Source organism: Haemaphysalis longicornis, unplaced genomic scaffold (genome assembly GCF_048455015.1).
Source record: "Haemaphysalis longicornis isolate Haplotype H1 unplaced genomic scaffold, Haemaphysalis longicornis Haplotype H1 scaffold_1, whole genome shotgun sequence".
NCBI classification, from domain to species: Eukaryota; Metazoa; Arthropoda; class Arachnida; order Ixodida; family Ixodidae; genus Haemaphysalis; species Haemaphysalis longicornis.
Window position 1 is genome coordinate 85,155,801 of NW_027526203.1, and position 19,943 is coordinate 85,175,743.

The 19,943-nt window shown below is 48.2% G+C and overlaps 1 protein-coding gene across 1 annotated transcript; it reads left to right on the plus strand.

The window, feature by feature from the left end:
- The first annotated feature begins 88 nt into the window (after positions 1-88).
- LOC144139277 (CLIP-associating protein 2-like) lies at positions 89-19,593 on the plus strand. Its single transcript, XM_077671701.1, has 6 exons — positions 89-181; positions 6,355-6,483; positions 15,899-16,039; positions 18,846-18,914; positions 19,147-19,266; positions 19,486-19,593. The coding sequence occupies exons 1-6, from the start codon at positions 89-91 to the stop codon at positions 19,591-19,593; spliced, it is 660 nt and encodes a 219-aa protein (XP_077527827.1).
- Positions 19,594-19,943: the final 350 nt, after the last annotated feature.

Below are 19,943 nucleotides of genomic sequence, written 5' to 3' on the forward strand. Positions count from 1 at the left end.
CTTATATTGTTCGCTGGCCAAATTTATACGTACAGCAAATGGTGTCTTCCCCAGGTGTGAGCACCGGAAGCAAGCCCTTAGCGAGCTGATGCCCCTAACCAGGTATGGCTCAGCCGAGCTGTGGGAGGAAAACTTCCGCAAGGTCCTCCGCTGCCTCGTCGAAAACCTTGAGGACCAGCTGGTGAGTGCTGGCCCCTGCACAGTGTTGCGCTCCACTACGGCACCTGGGGGCAGTGTCCACTGCTGACGTCAGCTGACTGGCTCCATTGTATTATGGTGTTGTGCTGCTACTTTTGGAGGTGTCAGGCGTACACGCAATGCGCACGACGTGCTATGCCACAACCACAGACGAGGCTACCCCCAGTGAAGCGGAAACTTCGATTTTTGTGTCCACTGTGGCCACCTTCCCTAGCAAAAATTCTGATGTCTGTATTAGTCTATTAGGTCTAACAGTGTGCATTAGTCTGGTAGGTCTATCAGAGCCAGTGGCATGTTCGAACACAGCAATGAAGCATGTCAGCACATTTTATTATCAGGGTACACAGTCAAATTCCTCCGGCTGACAGAAATCTGGCTGAATAATTTATTGATTCATTATTTCATAACCTGATTAGGAATCCGCAATGTGAATCCACAAAATAGGTGCAGCATGCAATCAACAAAGCTCAAGTCAAACCTGCACGGTCCAGCCATAGGCACACATCGAGCGCATTAATGGCGTGATTGAACACCATTCCCAATGTGATGTAACTTCAAAACGGCCTTCACCCTTCACAACGCGAAATTAGAATGGAGTCTCTTCGTCGTGAGGCATTCCCTAGAGAATGAACAAAGGCGGCCGGAGCAGTGAGGTGACAGGTCAAAGATGGGTCGGGCGGCTACGCGGATCATATCTGTCATTGTTATGCAGGCGCTAGGCATATCGCTAGCAGTTCTCGATGACGTGATGAACACATTTTCTGCGACGTCTGGCGTTCGTTGCACAGCATAGCAGAAGGGGCAAATACGTCCGTGGCAGCGAGGTGGTGGGTCCAGGATGGGTTGCACAGTGGCCTGTTTCATACTTGCCAAACTAATGGGGGCGCTGGATGTATTTTCAACACTTCTCGATGACACGATGCGCAGGCATTTGATGTGAAGTAACTCTACAACTGGCTTGCTTCCAGGCATCTTCTTCCCGAACGCACACATGCCACCCACATTTTGTTGTTGTCGCCTTATTAGCTACCCGACCAAGACCATGCCGTGGCGCTTGGCTCAACTTTGCTGCAGGCTTGCCGGCTTCGTTAAATTTCTTGTCATACTTGGAATGTTCTTGCGACCTTGTAGGCGCGGCACTCTTGGCTCCCTCAGCTCTCTTCATTTCTGATAGCAGCGCATTTCTCAGGAACGAAAGTGAAAGAAAAATATTGACGTATCTTGCATCATAATTTTGGTCAGATATTTACGGAGATTTACCACATAACAAAAACTTCATAATATTATACGAAATCAAAATTATTGCTTAGGGCCTTGATTTCAAACTATTGTTTTGTAATTTTTGGCAAAGAATAAAAATTTAGGAAATTGCCATTTGTGGGTACATTTGTATTAGTTTTTAAACCAATTTAAACCAAGCTAAAAGTCCGTATTAGTGTTACACAAACTAATAGCTCTCAAGTCTATTAGTGCTGTATTAGATTTATTAGTATTTGTAAACTAATACAAACTAATAGGTTCTTTTCTAATTAGACTAATATGTGTAATACTAAAAAATGTTATAGGTTTGTATAAGACTAATACCATATTTAATCGCGTAATGAACCTTTTCTTTCCCGGAAAATTCGGCACAAGTTGAAGGGGAGGGTTCATTATGTGGGGAAAAGTTGAAACTGATTTTTAAAGGTTGGTATTTCATACAATAAATGGGCTAAGAGAAGCGCTGTCAAAGCCTTACCTTTCTTGTAAAAACACGTAGGTAACTGTGTAATGAAATTTCCTTTTTATTCTCAACATGCCAGTTGCCCTTTGCCATTCGAGGCGACCTCCTCAGTGATGTCGCTTGTGGCTTCCTGGTCGTCGTCAGGGTAAAGCGCATCGTCTTCTGTGCCATCGGCGCACTCCAAAACTTCTTTTCCCATCTTTGAGCCCACGAAACACACCACGATCCCTGTTCACCGCCCAGCCTCTTGTTTTTGCCAGTGGTGTACACGCACTGGGTCACCACTGAAGTGCCGCCCAGCTGTGCGGTTTCCATGTGCATCAACGCATGCTCCACCACCTTCAGTTTGAAACTGGCTGTGTAGGTCGCGCACTGGCTCATAGTACACCGCGCATCAGGAGTACAGAAAAGGTCGGAACATAGCTGAGCAAAACCATGGAGGAAGAAAAAGGTAGGAGACGGCATGACGTCGCGCAGAAAAGGTCGGAACCATGAGCGAAACCATGGAGTGTAGTCGTGAATTTGTGGAAGAGCACAGAGCAGGAAAGGGGTGCGAAGTACGTCTGGTGCTTTGTTCGGATGCCACCGGAACCAGCCGGAACCGCACAGAGCATGGCAGGATTGTGGAGTACGTTTGGTGCTTTGTTTGCACACCGCAGCATTTTCATGGCGCAATGAGGTTTAGTGTTCAGCAGGTGGCGCTCCGCAAGCGTGCAATTGTTAAATTGTGAGCCAGGGCATTCGCGCTCACGTCTCCAGCTACTGTTGAGATTTTTTTGATAGAGTGAGTTTGTAGCGTCTTTCGTGTACTGTGGTGTGATATCAAGTTACTGCGATTGTGTGTGACATCAGAAACCATGCTGAGGTAACACATTCCCGCTGCAGTTTTATGCAAAGTGACGAGAAAGTAAATTTTCAAGAAAAAAAGTGCGGGGAGGGTTCATTACGCGAGTACATATGGTACATGTCTTGTACACCCAATACAAAAATGTATGACTAATGTACACCCAATACAAAAATGTATAAGACTAATAAAAGTTTCTATCAGAATTTTTGCTAGGGTTGCTTCTAGGCTTGCGCGAATAGTAATATTTTAGTTCGAAGCGAATAGTCCTTGGGGTCGAATAATTTCGAAGCGAATTCGAGTAGCTGTCAGGTGTCACTGAGCTTCCTGTCACTGAGCTTCGGGGCCTGGCGGGGCCTTCATAAAAAAGTTCTATACAGTGGAATCTTGATGATACGTTTCTAGGTGATACAAATTTCAGGATAACACGAATTTTTGATAAGTCCCATCGAAATTGTATTGTTTGTAACGGGAAAAATTTCAGCTCTTAAAGGAGCCATGAAGAGAAAACGCAAGTTTGGTTCATTCGAAAGATTGCCTCGTTAGAACCATAACGACACCACTTATAACGCAAACTTCGCTCAAAGAAGCTACATAATTAGGAAAAAAGGAAATGACCATGCGACCCACCAGCTCATTTTCCGCAACAGAACCTATGATGTCACTCGAGAATGCTCTGCGATTGGCGGAGGCCGGCAAAACCAAACGCATGTTAGGCAGGGCTTACAGTTTGCATAGTGAGCTATGCCCGTGAAACATACTGCACATTCTTTTTATGGCAAAGAACGGTGGAGTAAACAGTTGAAATACCGAACGAACACGCAAGCGTGTGCGCCAATGCGTACGAAACTACCGCCGGCCGATCTCGACATCTCGCCGTCGCGCAGACGAATTTTCGGGATCGAGGCTCTTAGGGGCCAACGAACCGTTCCAGCACGTACAGCCGCGACCTTACTTGGTATCTTAATCCCTTGACAGGAGGTTGGCCGTCATATCGCCAACCAGCAAAGGTAAAAATAGAAACGAGGGGAGTAAGGAACAGCAAGAAGCGACGAGATAGTGCCAGTCGTCGCAGAAGTTTCGAATGGTGTTGGCTTGCTGCTGTCGTTACGAGCTCATTTCCAGTTTACAACTACTGAAAACCAGTTTGTTCGAGTACTTTACAATGAAATTGTGTTGCTGCGTCCTGAAATGCCCATGTAGTACGGGCAAATCGTCGAGGGAGTGCGACATCCCCGCCGGTGAAGAGATCTCCTTTCATGTGCTGCCCAAGGATGAACCTCGGCGAAGCAAGTGGCTACGTTTTGTGAACTTTGCAAACGGAGGAGAAAGGGAGGTAAAGGAAGAACGGGTGTGCTCGCTTCATTTCCGACGAAGTGATTACGGCAGGGACCCTTACGTTAGCTCACTCCTGGGACATGCTGGCGCTCGTCGCCGACTTCGTCAAATCGCCGTCAAAGCGCTGTGACCTTGGGGGAAAAGATGCCGTACACACCGCGCATTGACGCTCGTATCTTTCTGGTCGTTGCAGCGAGCTCGCGCGAACGGCTTTCCATACACGACACCGGCCAACTGGCATAAGCGATACTGCTACTGAAATTGAACTATTATTAACCGTAATAAAAATACGGCACATACGTACCAGTCTGTATTCATCCGTCGCGACGGGGCTGACGAGGCAGCGGTGCCGACGGCTGGGCGTTCGTATGTTGTGGCTATCGCGGAATGGTCGCTTTCCGGTCCACCGCGTATCCCACAACTCCTGCCGCTCGTGCACTTAGAAGCATTGAGCGTTCGAGTGGTGTGAGGTTGTTAAATGCAAGCCCGAGCTTCTCGGCGAGAGTTTTGTTCTCCCGATCAGGGGATTCCATGACTAGGGCTGCGGGTGCACTAGGTTTTACTAGTATTTTTAAAATGGCCGCCATCTCGGTTTCGGCACGATTTCCGGTTCCTGTCTGACTCCCGCGTGTGGGTGCTATAGGGAGTCGACATACTAAGTATCTGTTTCATGGACCGGCTCGTATGACGCCATTGTTCACGTCACGAAATGTGCAATTTAGGCGGGAGATTTAAAATTTGGCTTAAAATGCCTTATTTCTCAGTGAATAAAGCATCGTTTGCTTCCGGGAAAGCGCTTGGGGTACTATGAAACACCTAATCTTTCGAATAAAACAAACTTTTGTTTTCTCTTCATGGCTCCTTTAAGAACGGACCTGCGCGGCCCGGCGGATGATGCGACCGAGCCGGCGAGGCGCCAAACTGCCGAGCGAGCAAGCGTTGGCGACGCACGGGCTCTCTCTCCCCTCTTTGTCGCTCTTTCTCCAGGAACGGCCGGGCTGTTGTTTTGTGCTCCCGAAAACTCGCCGCGCACGTCACAGGCGCGCTGACGCTGCCGCGGAACCACCCGCACGCTGCGCGCGGCGCAGCCGGCGGCGGCAACATGGCAGCGGCGTCGGCCCCGAAGTGGTTTCGGGAGCTGAAGCGACCGCTTCTAAGCGCTCTCTAAAATGCCGCTGAAGGCATGCACGGAGTTGCTTGTGCGGTAAAGGCACTTATAATGCGGGAAAAACGGTACTATAAAACAGCATCCGCGCCGCTAGTGAAAGCGCCCATGCAATATCTGCCGGGGTGGTAAGCCTAAACATCTGTGGTGGAGTCAGCCGGCTTTCTCGAGCGCCTCGAAGCTGCCACAACGAGGCGCGCGCCTCTCCATTGGCACAAGTCATCAAGCTCCTCCCACTGCCGCGTGCGATGCGCATTATTTTCTGAGCGAAGCAGAAGCTGCCGCGCACGCGGAATCGACACGGGCGTCAAAAAAATCACATGTGCAACGCTGACGCGCCCGAATCGCGCGCAAAAACGTTCTATGCGGGTCACCCTTTTAAAAAAGCTACGACAACGTTCTGAATGTGGCTTAGCTTGTCTTGGCTCCACATGTAGTCAAGGTGGCTCCACCGAAATTTAAATGCAGTTTTTGATATTCGTTCACTCCGAATACTTCGAAATATCAGAAATTTTAAATTCGACTCGAAGCGAATTCGAATACTGTAATATTTGTTCGAATATCCGAAGCCCCCGAATATTCGCACAAGCCTAGTTGCTTCCCCTTCTATTCGAGAGAGAGAGAGAGAGAGAAATAACTTTATTCACATAAAGGGTTAGGGCGCGGTGGGCACGACCCGGAGGGTCGCGACGACTTCAGCCGCTCGAGTCACGAGCTCCTTCTGGAGCTGGGGGTCCGAACGGCCCAACGCCTCCATCCACTGGTCAGGAGAAATAATTGGAGGGAATGGGTCCTCATCACAAGCCCACATTTGGTGTTGGACCGTGGCTTCTTCACCGCAGCGGGGGCAGAGCGAGGATGGGTAGAGGGAGGGGTGGACATGATGGAGGACGGCTCTGCACGGTAGAGATTCCGTTTGGAGTTGACGCCAGAGGCGTTCCTCCTCCAGAGTGAGGGATGAGTGAGCGGGTGGAAGCTATTCGAGTGAACAGAACTGTGTGCACCCTACTGCTGGAAGCCATGCCTGGAGTGGAAACTTCCCACTCGCATCGTTATTCATGCGCTGCCGCTTCGGCCTGTGTGCAGGTTCCTGTGAAGGTGGCCGCTCTGCGAGCCCTCGATGAGTTGTTGAAGAGGCAACCGCAGCATTTCTACAACTATGCTGAGCTGACGCTTATCAAGATCTTTGGAACCTTCAAGCAGCCAGAGAGGGAGGTCAGTTCGGAGGGCCACTGTTCTCTTTTCCTCTGGCACTGAGGCACGGATATGTAGTAGCTCATTTCAAGCGTGGTACCTGGCTTTTGTTTTTGTGCTATGGTTACCACCAGCAGGCACTTATAGGTCTTGGTTGCAGAGAGCAGAACTGTCTATGCGGCGAACACGTGGGCATAGGGGCTGGTTGCACTGTATTGTGGAAGTTGAGGTTTCTGCTTGCCGAGTAGGATACTGTCCAGTGGTACCATGTGATTTCATTTCTGCAGCGAAGCTGTCCTAGGATCAATTTCAATAACTCGGGTGTCCTGTATTATCTTCCGGAGATTGGCCAAGAAGCTGAATGTAGACATAATTGTACAATCTGTCAGTGCAAGGGAATGTAGTCCAGCATAACTGTCAACTGTTGGTGATGGTTTTAGTTCATGTCCTGATGGCAGGTTACCAGGTCTGATAGTAGCTGCTGCGGCAGCCATTGTAGTCACTGCTAGCAAACTCTGCTGCCCTTTACCCAAGGGGTGGAGCGCCTAGGAAGAGTGCTTGAAGAAAGCCTGGCTGGTGCAGTGCAGACTGGCACAGCAGCCGCGTTTACATGAATGAGACAAGTGGCGCATCGCATAAAGTTTCTAGCGCATCGCATCCATGTAAACGGGGCTAATGCGCTAGGAGAGCGCGTCGCATTAATGCGCCAGACAGGGGTGGATTGAGATGCGCAAGTCGACTTTCGAAGTGCATGTAAACGCGATTGCATCGCATTAGGAATTATGTCGACAACAAAAGTAAGGTCTACAAAAGTAGTTTTGCATTTAAAAAACGTCTAAATCGGGTGTGAGTCGCCAAAAAATGAGAGTTGAGAAGAAGAAAAAATGTGAGCCAGCTGTGCCAAAAGCATGAAAGCACCAGAAAAGCTGGTTTACCTTTTATGTGCGAAACCGTATGGCGCCACCATCGCACCAGGGTAGTGCGCTACATGTGAACGCTAGCGTATAGCATTACTCGTGATGCAGGAAATGTAACGCCAGGCCTCTCAAGCTTGGACGTTCCCTGGTTTCCCTATACACCATTTTCCATAAGCAGCCGGGAAAGGAGGAAAATACTCTCAAACCAGTTCTCTCGGCGACCGACCAGCGTTGCCTGAGCGCGCTGGGCTGCTAACATCGCTCGGCGCGGTGTGCTCCGCTGCGTAGATCAGGAGAATTTCTCACCGTGTGCTTAGTTTTTGCGGAACTTTCAACTGTTTTCGCCAATGCTGCGATGCTGTTCAAGGCGCAAACGTCACTTGGTCAGCACTGCGCGGTGGTGGGTTATTGAACAACCAGAGAAAGCGAGAAACAGTCGCTGACAGCACGCATGTGCACGGCACTGCCTGGAGAAAATGCAGTGCGGTTGCGGCTTGTTTTTGCGGCATCGCTTCCCAACACACACCGAGTTGAGATATCGGTGGATTCCGTTGATAAATCGCAACGACTTTGTACCAACGACCAACTCCAGGGTTTGTTGGGTGCACTTGGACGGCAAGCAGACGGAGCAAAATCCATTTATCACACGCAAAGCTGCGACAGGGAACGGAACCCCCTGAAATGTTAGAAGCAACTTTATCCTTTACAATACAGCATTGATTGGTTGGTTGATTGATTGATTGATTCATTCATTATGGTATTTAACGCCCCGACACTTCATGGGTGATGAGGCGCGCCGTAGTGGAGGGATCCGGGTTAATTTTGACCACTTGGGGATCTTTCACGAGCGCCGATACAATACAACATTACAATAACTTCTGGTTCCTTGTAGTCAATTTAACATACCATATATTGTTTGGTCATTACAGCCGATTGGCATTAAACAATCCCCTTTTCATCTAATCTAACCTTTAAAATCACGGCGTTTTGTTTACTTTTTTTCAGGCCAACTCATTACACTGCCAAACGATATGAAAGGATAACTTTCTCCATCGCACACTGCTGGTCGATAGCAGGATAAGCAGGCAGCCAAATGTGGAAACGCAGCTAGAGATACGCGTGAACGCTGCATGTGGAAAATAGCTTAACCTGTTCACAACGCGGTCAAAGGAAAAGCTTCTAATCCTTTTGCGTTGCCACGTAATCTAAAGTATTACAATTACAAAACAGTTACTGCTGGTCGCGTAAAGCATTTGTGGTGCAAGCAGCGGTTTCACAAAGGTGGGCTCCGAGCGACAGGCCACATGCGCTGCGCAGAGTTAGGTCAATCATAATCACGATTATGATCAACCAATATTAACTCGCCCGAACGTCAACCCTTTTGCTCAATCTTCGAATAGTAATTTGACTGGTTGTGCGGTCGTGTTATTTTTTCGCCCAGGTAATTTCGTTTCGTCAGTAACCGCCATAAGTCTAGTTAAGAAAGATTATATTGCATTGCAATGTCAACAGCGTAGCAATCGCCTCGTCGAAAGTCCATCGCGAGCACGGATCACCGTGACCCACATATGCTGTGCGCGCTCCGCATTGGACGTCCGCGCTTCCGTAAACATGACTAATCGGTGAACATAACAAGCACGGTGGCATTGAAAACACGTATTTATTCCCCGATATCGATTTCTATGTCAGTCAGTGCCATACCGGTACGTTTGCATCGCGGAACTGCGGAGCACCACCGGCACCACCACCACACTGCTACTGCTGCTCGCAACAGCCGGGGTCGGAATTTCCCGCTCTGGCAGCAAATTAGGACCTAAAATCCGTCCGCAGATGATGAAAACAAAACAGAACACACACACACAAGCACTGCAACCGCTAACTTAACGCCAAACCACTACGGTTCACTCGGTAATGCACGGATACCGAGCAGACGCACGCCAAGATAGGCGCACTTAAAGGAGTACTGACACGAAATTTCTCGCTTTCAGTTTTTATGCTGTAAAGAATACCTATTGGCCCAGTAATTACGAAAATCGAACCGAAAGCCGTCAGCCGCCAACACAGAATTAATTATAGCACGTTTATTGCAACCAATTTCAAATTTGGTCGCCGCGCGGGAAACTGGCCGTTCGAAGGCCAGCCTGCAAGCGGGCAGCCTTACGTCACGGTCTCACCCGTGACGTCAGGGACGTTTTTCTTTCCTCCATGCGTTCGCCGCGTCGTCTGCTACGATTGCACATGGTCCGCGACTCGCCCGCGCAGTCGACATGTCGTCTGAATCTTCAGACTCGGATGAGTCACTGCCACCCGACAGACAGAACAACTTTATTTGGCCAGGCGATTAGGCCGGCGATGTCTTTGCCGTCGTCCGTTTTTTAATATCACTGCGGCTCGAACCGGCGCAGACCGTGATAGCAACAGCTTGTCGCCACTCTTCTAATCAATCTGATCACGAAAAAGAAGCTCTACATGCGAGAAACTAGATGTTAGTGTGTTGAAAATTGTGCTAGGAGTTATCAGCGCTGAATTTAAAGGTGGCGTTCAGATATTTGCCGCGATGGTAAGCCTACGCTGACCGGAAGCGGAGGTTCGGCGCTCCGACCCAGCACTGTCGGCACCACGGTGCGGCGAGCGGCCGAAAGATGGCGCCACCTGCGCGCTAGAATCAAAACAGGCCGCGGCAGATGTCTTGGTCACCGATCGCAGAAACGGAAATTATTGCCAAAATAAAGCTTCATATGCGAAAAAGGGGATGATAGTGTGGTTGAAAGTTGTGTAAGGGATGGTCATTGGCAGTTGTACAGATACCAGCGATCAAATAGTCGCCACGATACGAAGTTCCCAACACCCAACGTGACCCGTGCAACCCCGCGCCCGCTGGCTTGGGCGACAGTTCTTGCGGCCGCCGGCGTGCACAAACTCCACGAAGTCCACATTTAGCGCTGCATGTCGTCGCGTGGAAAATAATGCATCTTAGCGTCGTTGTCGATTTGCTCGGGCAGGCTTCCACGAGCAGTACTTCGCATACCGCGAGCTTGCCATAGCACAACTTAGGCGAGCTCGGCGACGCGCACCGCCGCGTCGCCGCGCTGCCCGTCGACATCGCGCACCACGACGTTTTCGGCACCAGTGCCGAACACCATGCGCCGGCAACGAACTGAAGAGCAAAGAAGTCGAACACGCAACGTTTACAAGCATTGCTCACACAGCTACGCCCACGTCTCCTGCTCAAACGAATACCACCGACAACAGCAGCGCAGGATATCGTTTCCGGTTCTGAAAACGACTATATGACGTCACCCTGAACCGGCCAGACACGTAGGCCAATGTTTCGTCACGCCGAAAGCGATTGCGCTAGTGCTGCCGATTTGTGGAAGCTCGCGGCCTGGACAATAAAAATCGATTTTAGATGTGATTCCGGCCTCGGATCGCTGCAAAAATTTCTGTGAGGCATCTGTACAAACTACTGAAGCCAATTTTATCATTTTTTAGGTATCAAAATTTGGTGTCAGTACTCCTTTAAACATCCCAGCGCGGAGGTTTCGGCGGTCGCTTCATGGACGGCGCTAGCGTCTGGTCAGAAAAAGCAAATGGCGGCGTAAAAATCGACGCCACACGTGATCAACCTACAGCGGAGTTTTCGACCATCAAGTCCACCAGACAGCGCAACCAAAAGGTTACTTTTGATATAGAATACAAAACATTCATTCCGTGACTCAAAAAGCCAAGAAAGTTCGCTAACATTTTTTTGTTTAAAAATATTATTAACAAGTTCCGCATCAAACATCCACTGAGCAAAAATGTGCGCAAGTTTTTACGAACAGCCGACTGGTGCACCACCTCGCTTCTGAATTCGCAACCACAAAGCCGACAATTCAAATTGAAACCGCTGCGCCGCTGCAACGGTCCACCGTTTCTATGTGCGCGGAGCACTGGTTTCGTGACTGTTATTGCTGTTATGTGCTTTTGCGTCCATCAGTTGTTGAGAGGACTGGCAAAACAGTGGAATTGAGCGCTTGTGGAGTGACAACTGTGCGAAATTCTGCATCGGAAGACAGCTGTCAAGGCCAGAATATTTGATTCTTCCAACAGAAGGTGAGTGTTATGCACTCCGCTAGAAAGACGGTGCAAACAAAACCGTTGTCGTCGTTAATACCTCATTTGTGCATGACTTCCGCTGGAATATTGTCTTATTACTCTCAACTGTCCTGGCCCCTCTCGAACGTTTCTGACTATCTAGAACCCAAAAAGTTGTGGGCGCCTTTGCCTCAACAGGTGTGGCATTATTTCGGATGGAACTTTTGAGGCTACCAAAAGACAGTAATTCCCCCGAGCTTTTCTCCCGACCTAACTGCCGAGTAATTCCCCCGACCTAACTGTTGCCTTCCCGCTTTGACGCGTTAGTGAGCATATAGTCAACAGCGCTTTGCTACAACTAAAGTTTGCCTTCATAGAGACGTGGTAATGCGAGTTAGGTTATATTAGCATGCCTTGTGACAGATGATGCTTGCGTCATGGTTAATACGCGTGAACTCAAAATTACTGCGTTTTTTTTTCAGAGGTCGGTGTTCATTTAGACATTTTGGCTGAACCTTCAACATTGTCGGCGCACGCAACAACTGCACCAAGGACTGGCAGCCCATTTCAACTCTTCGTGCTTGCCTGATATGACAGCCATGCGCCCGACTGGTGTGTTTATGTATATATTTAACTTCCACTTATATTTGTTTCTCTGAATTTGTGTGACATGATTCTCTTAACTATTCGTTCTTCCAATTTAATTTACATTTTTCATTCATTCCTTGTTTTTTTGTGCAGATACAACCAAAGAACAAGGAAGCACACATCGGAAGGCGACCGGATCAAGTTCTCAGCACGAGCAAATGTATTATGTTGCCTGTAGATAAATGTTACAAAGTGCCAGGTATTTTCACCAAATGTTAAAAAGAACGTCAGCATATATCAATGCGTTCATACATGTGATGTGCATATTTCTGAGTATGAATGGAATAGTTGTTCAATTCAAGAACACGATATTCGGTGTCTAAAAATATTTAACTTCGGGCGAGTATTCGGTATACTGCAAATATTGAGACGCATCAAAATGTGCGATGTGATATTGTTACGTAGCTAGCCACTAAGCTCACTCTAGCCCCGAAATTCAACGTTTATTAATAAATCACGATGTGTACACATTGGCAAATGTAAGGAAGCAAATGCGGGTTCTAGTTTACTTTCTTCCATTCCCTTTCACTGCTGCTCAAGAGTACTTCACTTTCTCTGTACATTGACAACACTTCGCACAAAAAAATTGCTGTAAGACCAACTGTACAGCTTGTGTTAGCCTAAAGCAAGTTCGTGCAAGAAGATGAGAGGAAGTAAGCTTTATTGGAGCAGCTCATTTCTGATAGACACTATGATTCTATGCTCTGGTGATCGAGTAGGTGTCTCCTTTGTTAATAGCGCTGTGTGGACCTTGCAGGTGGCATTTAAACCTTTGTACACAAAGAAATGTGAGGGGACAGAGTTTGCCTTGGAGGTCTGGAGATGTAGTAGCCAGGGTCATCTAGAAACAGGGATAAGCGTATGGAAGAAGTGAGGAAGGAGAAGGTGTGTTGCTTTCTACCTCAAGGGCAGATTGCTTTAGCGAGTTGGACTGGTTGCCTGCGAATACCTCACAACGGCTTTTTTCTATCGAATATAATAAGGAAGGCCACTGCTACACTCAGTAAGCGTGTGAAAATCCCAGTTCCCTCCAGGGCGCAATTTTACATGTAGCCACCGACTGCAAATTGTTGCACAAGTGGGTGAAAACTATTCAATCAATGCACCATGATGTCACTCCCAAAAATAGTGCACGCAGGCAGGTCTTGTTCTAAATTGTAAGGAATAGAAGATAGTAGATACCATTGGTTGAACCTACAAGGAGACTAAGAACTTTTACACGTGTACCGAACTGTGCAGTGCAGTCCATGCATTGCAGCGTCAAATCGTATTTGTAAGTCTTGCTTACTGATGTGCATGGTTTTCTCACATTTCTCAATCACTGAAGCATAAACAGTGGTTTTAAAATTTTACTGCCAATACAGTATCAGGCCATCCACATTACTACTGGCAGAATTCAACATTTCAGTTCATTTATTTACACCTCAAAGGGCATTACATAAGGGGAGGGGGGGGGGGTACTCTTGGCCGAAGTACAGTCAGCGTTGCAACGCATACAAAAAAGAATAAGACGATGAGAACAAAAAGAAAAAAGAATACAAGATTAACGAGGTGAAATTCAACTTGCAGCAAACGGTGTTAATCAGGGCAATGGAACTAACAATGTGGCTCTTCGACGTGCAAGTGCGAGTCAACACAGTGTGCGTAATACGTTATTGTGCAGCTGGGTTCTCAAATCATATTTATCCTCTCTTGCTTATGGAAATTAAATTTTATGTCGCATTTTTACTGTGTAAATATGAAGATAAAATGATTTAGACCGAGCATGTTTAATTACATTCTATATGTCATCAGCAAGTGAAATATCTCATTCATGAGTATTAATTACCGCACATGATTCGTAACCACTCTAGAGCGTAATAAACAGCTGTTACCAACGTTATGTACATCCTATTGTTGAACGGTAAAGCTACTGTTTATGCCAGCATCAAGTATAATAATGGGCCATGCAAAAAGCATTACTCTAATTAAACAAGTTAGCAACTAACTACTTAGCAATTTTCCCGCAACAGAGCATATCCTAGTTCTTTTAAAATTTTCAGTGTTGGTAAAGAAAGTCAGATAAATATTCAACTCCGTAGGTGTTTTTTTTTCTTTTTCTTTAAACTTGTGATGCTGCTTAGCGCGTGCTTGGGGCCTGTCGCACGCCCCCAAAAGAGATAAAGAAAAAAACGCCGTGCCTCAAACCTTTGCTCACGGATTTTAGTTCCATTGCTACGTTCAAATGTAGATATGTTCGCAGTAAGCGATGGAGTTCGCAATAACTATCGCTTTAATCCGAGAGAATTTACAAGCGTCTGTGTCCTTCGTAACTTGTTGCGACGTCCAAAAAGAAAAAAAAAAGATACGGGCAGCAGAATATTTTAAGCAACGTGTGCCCTTCCTTCGAAATCTTAGCGCAAGTAAACGAGTTGTTATGGAAAAAAAAAATGTTGTCACGAAAGCGACGTACAATTGCAGCGATCGAAATGAAATGATGTCCTGGCCTCTGTAAACTTGCAGATGTCAATAAACGATTTGTTCTCATTTGCTGCTCACTGTGGCCTGTGTCAGTCGAGGCCATCTGGTCACCTGGCGTAACATCACTTCACTAGGGCAGTGCAAGTAAACACGCAGCCAGCGTGCCAGCCAGGAATGCCAGGTACAAAGCCTTGTTTACAGCACCATCAAGCGGGCGTCCTCGGTAGTTCACGACGCCGCCACTACGCTTTTCCTGGCACTACAGGCAGAGCTAGACCTTTGCTTCTCTAAAATCCTCCCTGTTCTGTGGTAACGCGCTACTGTCGCATTCTGTCGCATTCATGTAAACGCAGCTAGTGAGGGCACGACATGCCTGCACTCGGGGACAACTTAACGACACTGGAAGTTGCCCCTGCTGCGCCTCATCACTGCAGCTGGCTGTCACTCCACGCGGCACAAAAAGTGCCTTACTGCGAGTATTTTAAACTTGACACAAGTCGTTTCAGTGATTTCACGCGTAATCTACTTCTAAATTCCTGCAGCGACCAGAAGAAAAACTAGGTGTGTAAAAGAAGACACTGTTACTCATTAGGTGCAATCGCGTTTCTGTTGCATGCGCGTTGACATCCGGGTTTGTCGCTTTGGCGGGTTTGTCGCTTTGGCAGAGTGATGCACTGCATGGGCCGTTCTTAAAGGACTACTGACACAAAATTTCAATGCTGTGATAACTATGTAAAACGCTTCCTTTTTATCAGGAGATATCGCCCAGCAAGTTTCAACAGCAACAGTTCAGCGAAACATATTTAAAATCCATTTTAATCTTCGCCCGCACGAGAAAGCCCAGAGCGGGCCGACATGACATTATGTGCTACTTGCCCCAAACTGCCGATGTCGGGGCTCCCGTGACAAAGCCGACGCGCTGGCTGTGGTTGTCGCGCGCTGCTCGGGCGTGTGTACACGTCATGGTTTTGGGACTGACGTCATGCTGCCCGGGCCTGTGGGGACGGCGAAGACCTCGGCCGGTCTGGACGCGCGCGTGCGCTCGCTCGCGCGCGCTTCCAGAGAGGCAGCGGTGCGGCAAGAATGGTGACGTCATGTGATACATCCTGCTATGGCGGCCTCTCGGCGTTTTTCAGTCGAAACCGAAACTGGCACGAATAAACGACGCCCTAATTGAATGTTTACGCTGCGCTCGACCGTCTAATGTGTCATTCTATGATTAGTGGGCTGGTAGGCACGCATAGCAGCGAAAAAAACGTAACACGAAAATTTCGTGTCAGTACACCCGAGTATAAAAAAAGGTGAGGGAGCAGTCACGTGACTGGGCCCCCCAGGTGTGCCGGGTGGCCGAGCAGTGCTCCATGGAGGCAGCGGCTGCCCTGCCCCCCGAGCAGAGCATGCGGCTCCTCCATTCGCTCATCGGGGAGTCGGACGAGAAGGACGTGGTCATCGCCGCCATCAAGGTCATGTCGCGAGTGAGTGCTGCTGCTGCTCGCCAAGGGGGGTTTCTTCCATCCTCGTGTACGCTACTAAGGCCTGGAGGACCTGACTACTCGCAGAAGAACGCATTTTATTACTGCTGCTGTAGTAGGTTCCTCGTCTAGTGACCGGAATTTCTGCCTAGTTTGCTTACCATTCGTGGGGTGCAGTTGGAGAAAATCGGTATTTTTGCCCCAGCAGTATGTGGGTGTGCCGTCACGAGTGCTCATGGACGCTAATTTCAAAAGGCTCTAGAAGGAGCAAGTACCCACATCAAAGACACACTGAAGCCCTGTCATAAGTATTGGGAAATGAAAAAGGACCGAAGCAGTCGTTCACTGCTCTAGTACGGAAGAAGTGCTCAAAGACTTCCCATCCCTAGATAGCAGCTGCCTTGGCTATGCCCGAGTATAGTGGTGGCCCAAAGTGCATCAGGGAAGTGCTCGAGAAGCTGGGCCTAAATATAAGGTTCCAAGTTCCAACGACGAAGCATCTCTACCAAGCAACAGCAGCGCATATCTCAATTGCAATGAATAGCTCCGGAGCAGAAGAGAGCTGTAAAATGGAACCAGTTATCAGTTAGTGGCAGGAGGAGGTGCAGTATTGCATTGTCCCTGGAAATTTCATCAACATTGGGTGTCCTGGTTCAAAAGCTGGCCCTTCAGTCCCACGTTGCCCCTTAAAGGCCAACTGTACTCAATTTTTTTGTCCAAATAAGCAGTCTATGCTCTTAAAATCACCATGGCAAAATCTTTAGCTTCGTAATCACAGAGAACGCTAGGCACCGCCGTTCAAAGTACCTCCGAGCTGACGACGTTTTCACCTGGCAGAGAGTCGTCCGGCTGCCGGTATTGCTTCCTTTTCTATTCAGTTTCGGTTCTGAAAACGCCACTGTCGCGAGTCGTTTGCGTCGCGCACGTTGATGTTTTAAGCGCAGTATTTTGCATTTCGCACTCTTTTTATATGTACTGTTAGGTGACATGATTTTTACGTTGTCAAAAACTTGAGTGCAGTTGGCCTTAAGGAACCCTGCGATGCTTTTGTTTCAGACACTTTTCAGTCTCTACATCTGTTCTTTGTGTTATGCAGAGATAGACGCAAAAAAGAATGATCAAGATCCATGCATAAATGAGTTATTCAATTTTTAAACTTAAAAATACAAGCAAAATAAAGGTTGCTCTCTCTCTGTCTCTCTCTCTCTCTCTCTCAAGAACCTGCTTCTCGCTTCCCAGTCTTCCCGATGACGGCGCATCTTGAGGACAACGAGAGAAGCAAAAAATGCTGTGTTACAGAAGCTTTAAGCCCATAGTTGTCGGACCTGGGAAGCTCATTTCCGTGCATTGTTCGGCAGAAACCGCCCAAGTCACCTGCCCGCCGCTGCGTTGATGCGTGCTGCTAGGCTTATTTTTCTAAATACTACGATACTACTCTTCAAGCTATTGGGGAGGCTGTTCATTACAATACTTACCTTGAAGGTATGCCCCAAGTGATTCAAAGTGAAGTGTGTGCGCTGCTTTGATACCGAACCCTGATGTGAAATCTACTTGTGGGTTCACAGAAAGGCGAAAAACAGTCGCATATACTGTTTTTTTTAAAAAAGCTTGTTAGATGCTCTCATAAAAAAAGAAAAACAGGGTCAAACTGCGTACCTCCAAAAGAAGGGTCTGGTGCGCTAACCACTCGGCCATTTCAGCAACACGGCTAGGGTTGAAAACGTTCGGCATACAACACCTGGCCATCAACGAATATCTCTGTGTGTAGTTTTGCCGTTTTTCAGAAATTCTCGCTGTGATCACGAACTGATCTTGCAGATTGTCCCCGTTGTGCTAATGTAAGAAATTTAGCGCGAGCTAGATCGCTTAACTCAAACGGCTATCGCACAGTCGAAATCTTCCCGATGCAGGCCAAGTTAGTCAAGAAAGGAACGCGAATTACAGTTCTCTTTGGTAACAGTTCTCCAACAAATGGCTTGGTTGAATTTTTTTGTGACTGTAGATTGCTGCTGAAAAAAGGCGTGATTGTTTTTTGGTGAACGGAACTGTGCTTCCCAAGGTAAAAGCAGGTCTCCAAACGTCGAGACCCGGCAGCCGCAGTATGCTTTGCGATGCTCTCTCATTACACCACTTCTGGCATTGACACTGATATCTGTTGAGGATAGACTTCTGCATATGAAATGCTTTGGCATGCAGTTTAGCAAGGCGGGCAGACGCCGGGCAATGCTGAGAGCGGTTTGTTGTAACATTGCTCAAAAGTTATAGTGAACTGTATTGAAAGTATTTGAAAGGCCACACAAGCCTTTGAAGCGGGCAGTAGTGTCTGCCATCTCTTACTATGTGCATTTAAGTTTTTATGCTTCCTTCAAGGAACAAATACTATCTAAATCATTATTTACGCTGGTTTTGTAGATTCAGTGACATACAAAATATTTCAAGCTCAGCCAGTCTCAGGGTGCATAGGGTCCCGAGTTGAGTCATATCTGGAGGCTTCGGGTGTGGTGTAGGCAGTGTTGCATCTGGTTATATCTCATTTCCGCACCAGTCTTGATCATTCTTTTTGCGTCTGTATCTGAATGACGTAGGACACAAAAAGTGCTGCAGGGGTCCTTGAAAGGGCCAGGTGTTTTAGATTATAAATTCAAAAATATTCTGCATTGACCACGTTAGTGCGGGGGTAGCAAGGTTTGGTTCACCCAGACACGGTCCAGTTGTTTCATTGTTAAGGTTTTGAGTCATCAAGTCACAGTTGACTTTTTATACAGTCCATTGCCTGTGTTATTCTGATGTACTGGCCGTGGCCTTGCAGCTGGCGGTGGTGCATCCCAAACCGATAATTGTGGACCTCCTGCCTCAGATAATGCCAGTGCTGCTCAGGGTAAGTGCTTGCTCTTCTTTATCCTTCCGCCGTTGTCTCTGCATCTACTTCTAATAGCGAACCTAAGCTGTGGGCATACTACAATGACAGGAACACTTGGGTGAATTTCCCTTGCTCTGACAAATAGTCAGCCCTGTGGCTAAATGTTTCATCGGCCTGCGTTGTGGCTAGAGTTGCGCTCGCCCTGCCAAGGGCCTCCCCTCCAAGTGGTGACGGCGCCTCTCTGCTGCAGGCGTACTACCACAGCGAGAGCTCTGTGCGGAAGGCCGCGGTGTTCTGCATGGTGACGCTGCACGGCGTCGTGGGCTCGGATTTGATGAATCCCCATTTGGCCTCCCTGCCGGGGTGCAAGGTGAGGCGGCGCTCTTGTCGAGTGGGGAGGCCCCGGTTTATGACTTTTCATTGTAGCTGGAGTGCCATGCATGGTGGATTAGTTTGCCCTGCTAAATTCTGTTGCAATTTCTTGGCAACGTGCGGGGACCTGTATGAAGCCAGATGTGGCCAGCTGGGCAGTCGGCCTGCAGAGGGTGGTGGTTCTGATGCCCCTCTCTGCCTTGTTGTGTGGTTGCAGTTGAAGCTTCTCAACCTGTACATCCAGCGGGCGCAGCAGGGCAACAGCCGCGGGAGCACGCCGGGCTCGCCTTCCAACATAGCGCCCTCGTCCTCCAGCAACCCGTGATGCACTCTGCGATGATGAACGGGGGCCATGGCCTCCTCCTCCGTGCTGCCACCGACGTGCCCGCTTGCGCGCCAAGCAATGCTTGCTCTGGAATGGCAGGAGAGGAGAGCTTCGTGTGTGCGTGTGCTGCTGACTGCTACGCTCCTCCCTGCGGCGTGCGTTTATTTTTTCGCCTTCTAAGCAGACGTGTGCGGCTAGTGCTGTGTGTGGCTTTGCTGGAAATTGTGTCTAAGACAGCTGTCTCGCGTCCCCTGACCCCCCCCCCCCCTTTTTTTTTTCTCTCGAAAAATTTCCCAGGGAGCAGGGCTGTGTGTTCAGATGAACAAGTTTCGTCGTCTTCAGGGACTTTG

Coding starts and splice junctions, on each gene's coding strand:
- LOC144139277 (XM_077671701.1), top strand. CDS start 89: ATGCCCCTAACCAGGTATGGCTCAGCCGAGCTGTGGGAGGAAAACTTC. Junction 182..6,354: donor AAAACCTTGAGGACCAGCTG/GTGAGTGCTGGC, acceptor GCCTGTGTGCAG/GTTCCTGTGAAGGTGGCCGC. Junction 16,040..18,845: donor CCATCAAGGTCATGTCGCGA/GTGAGTGCTGCT, acceptor GTGGCCTTGCAG/CTGGCGGTGGTGCATCCCAA.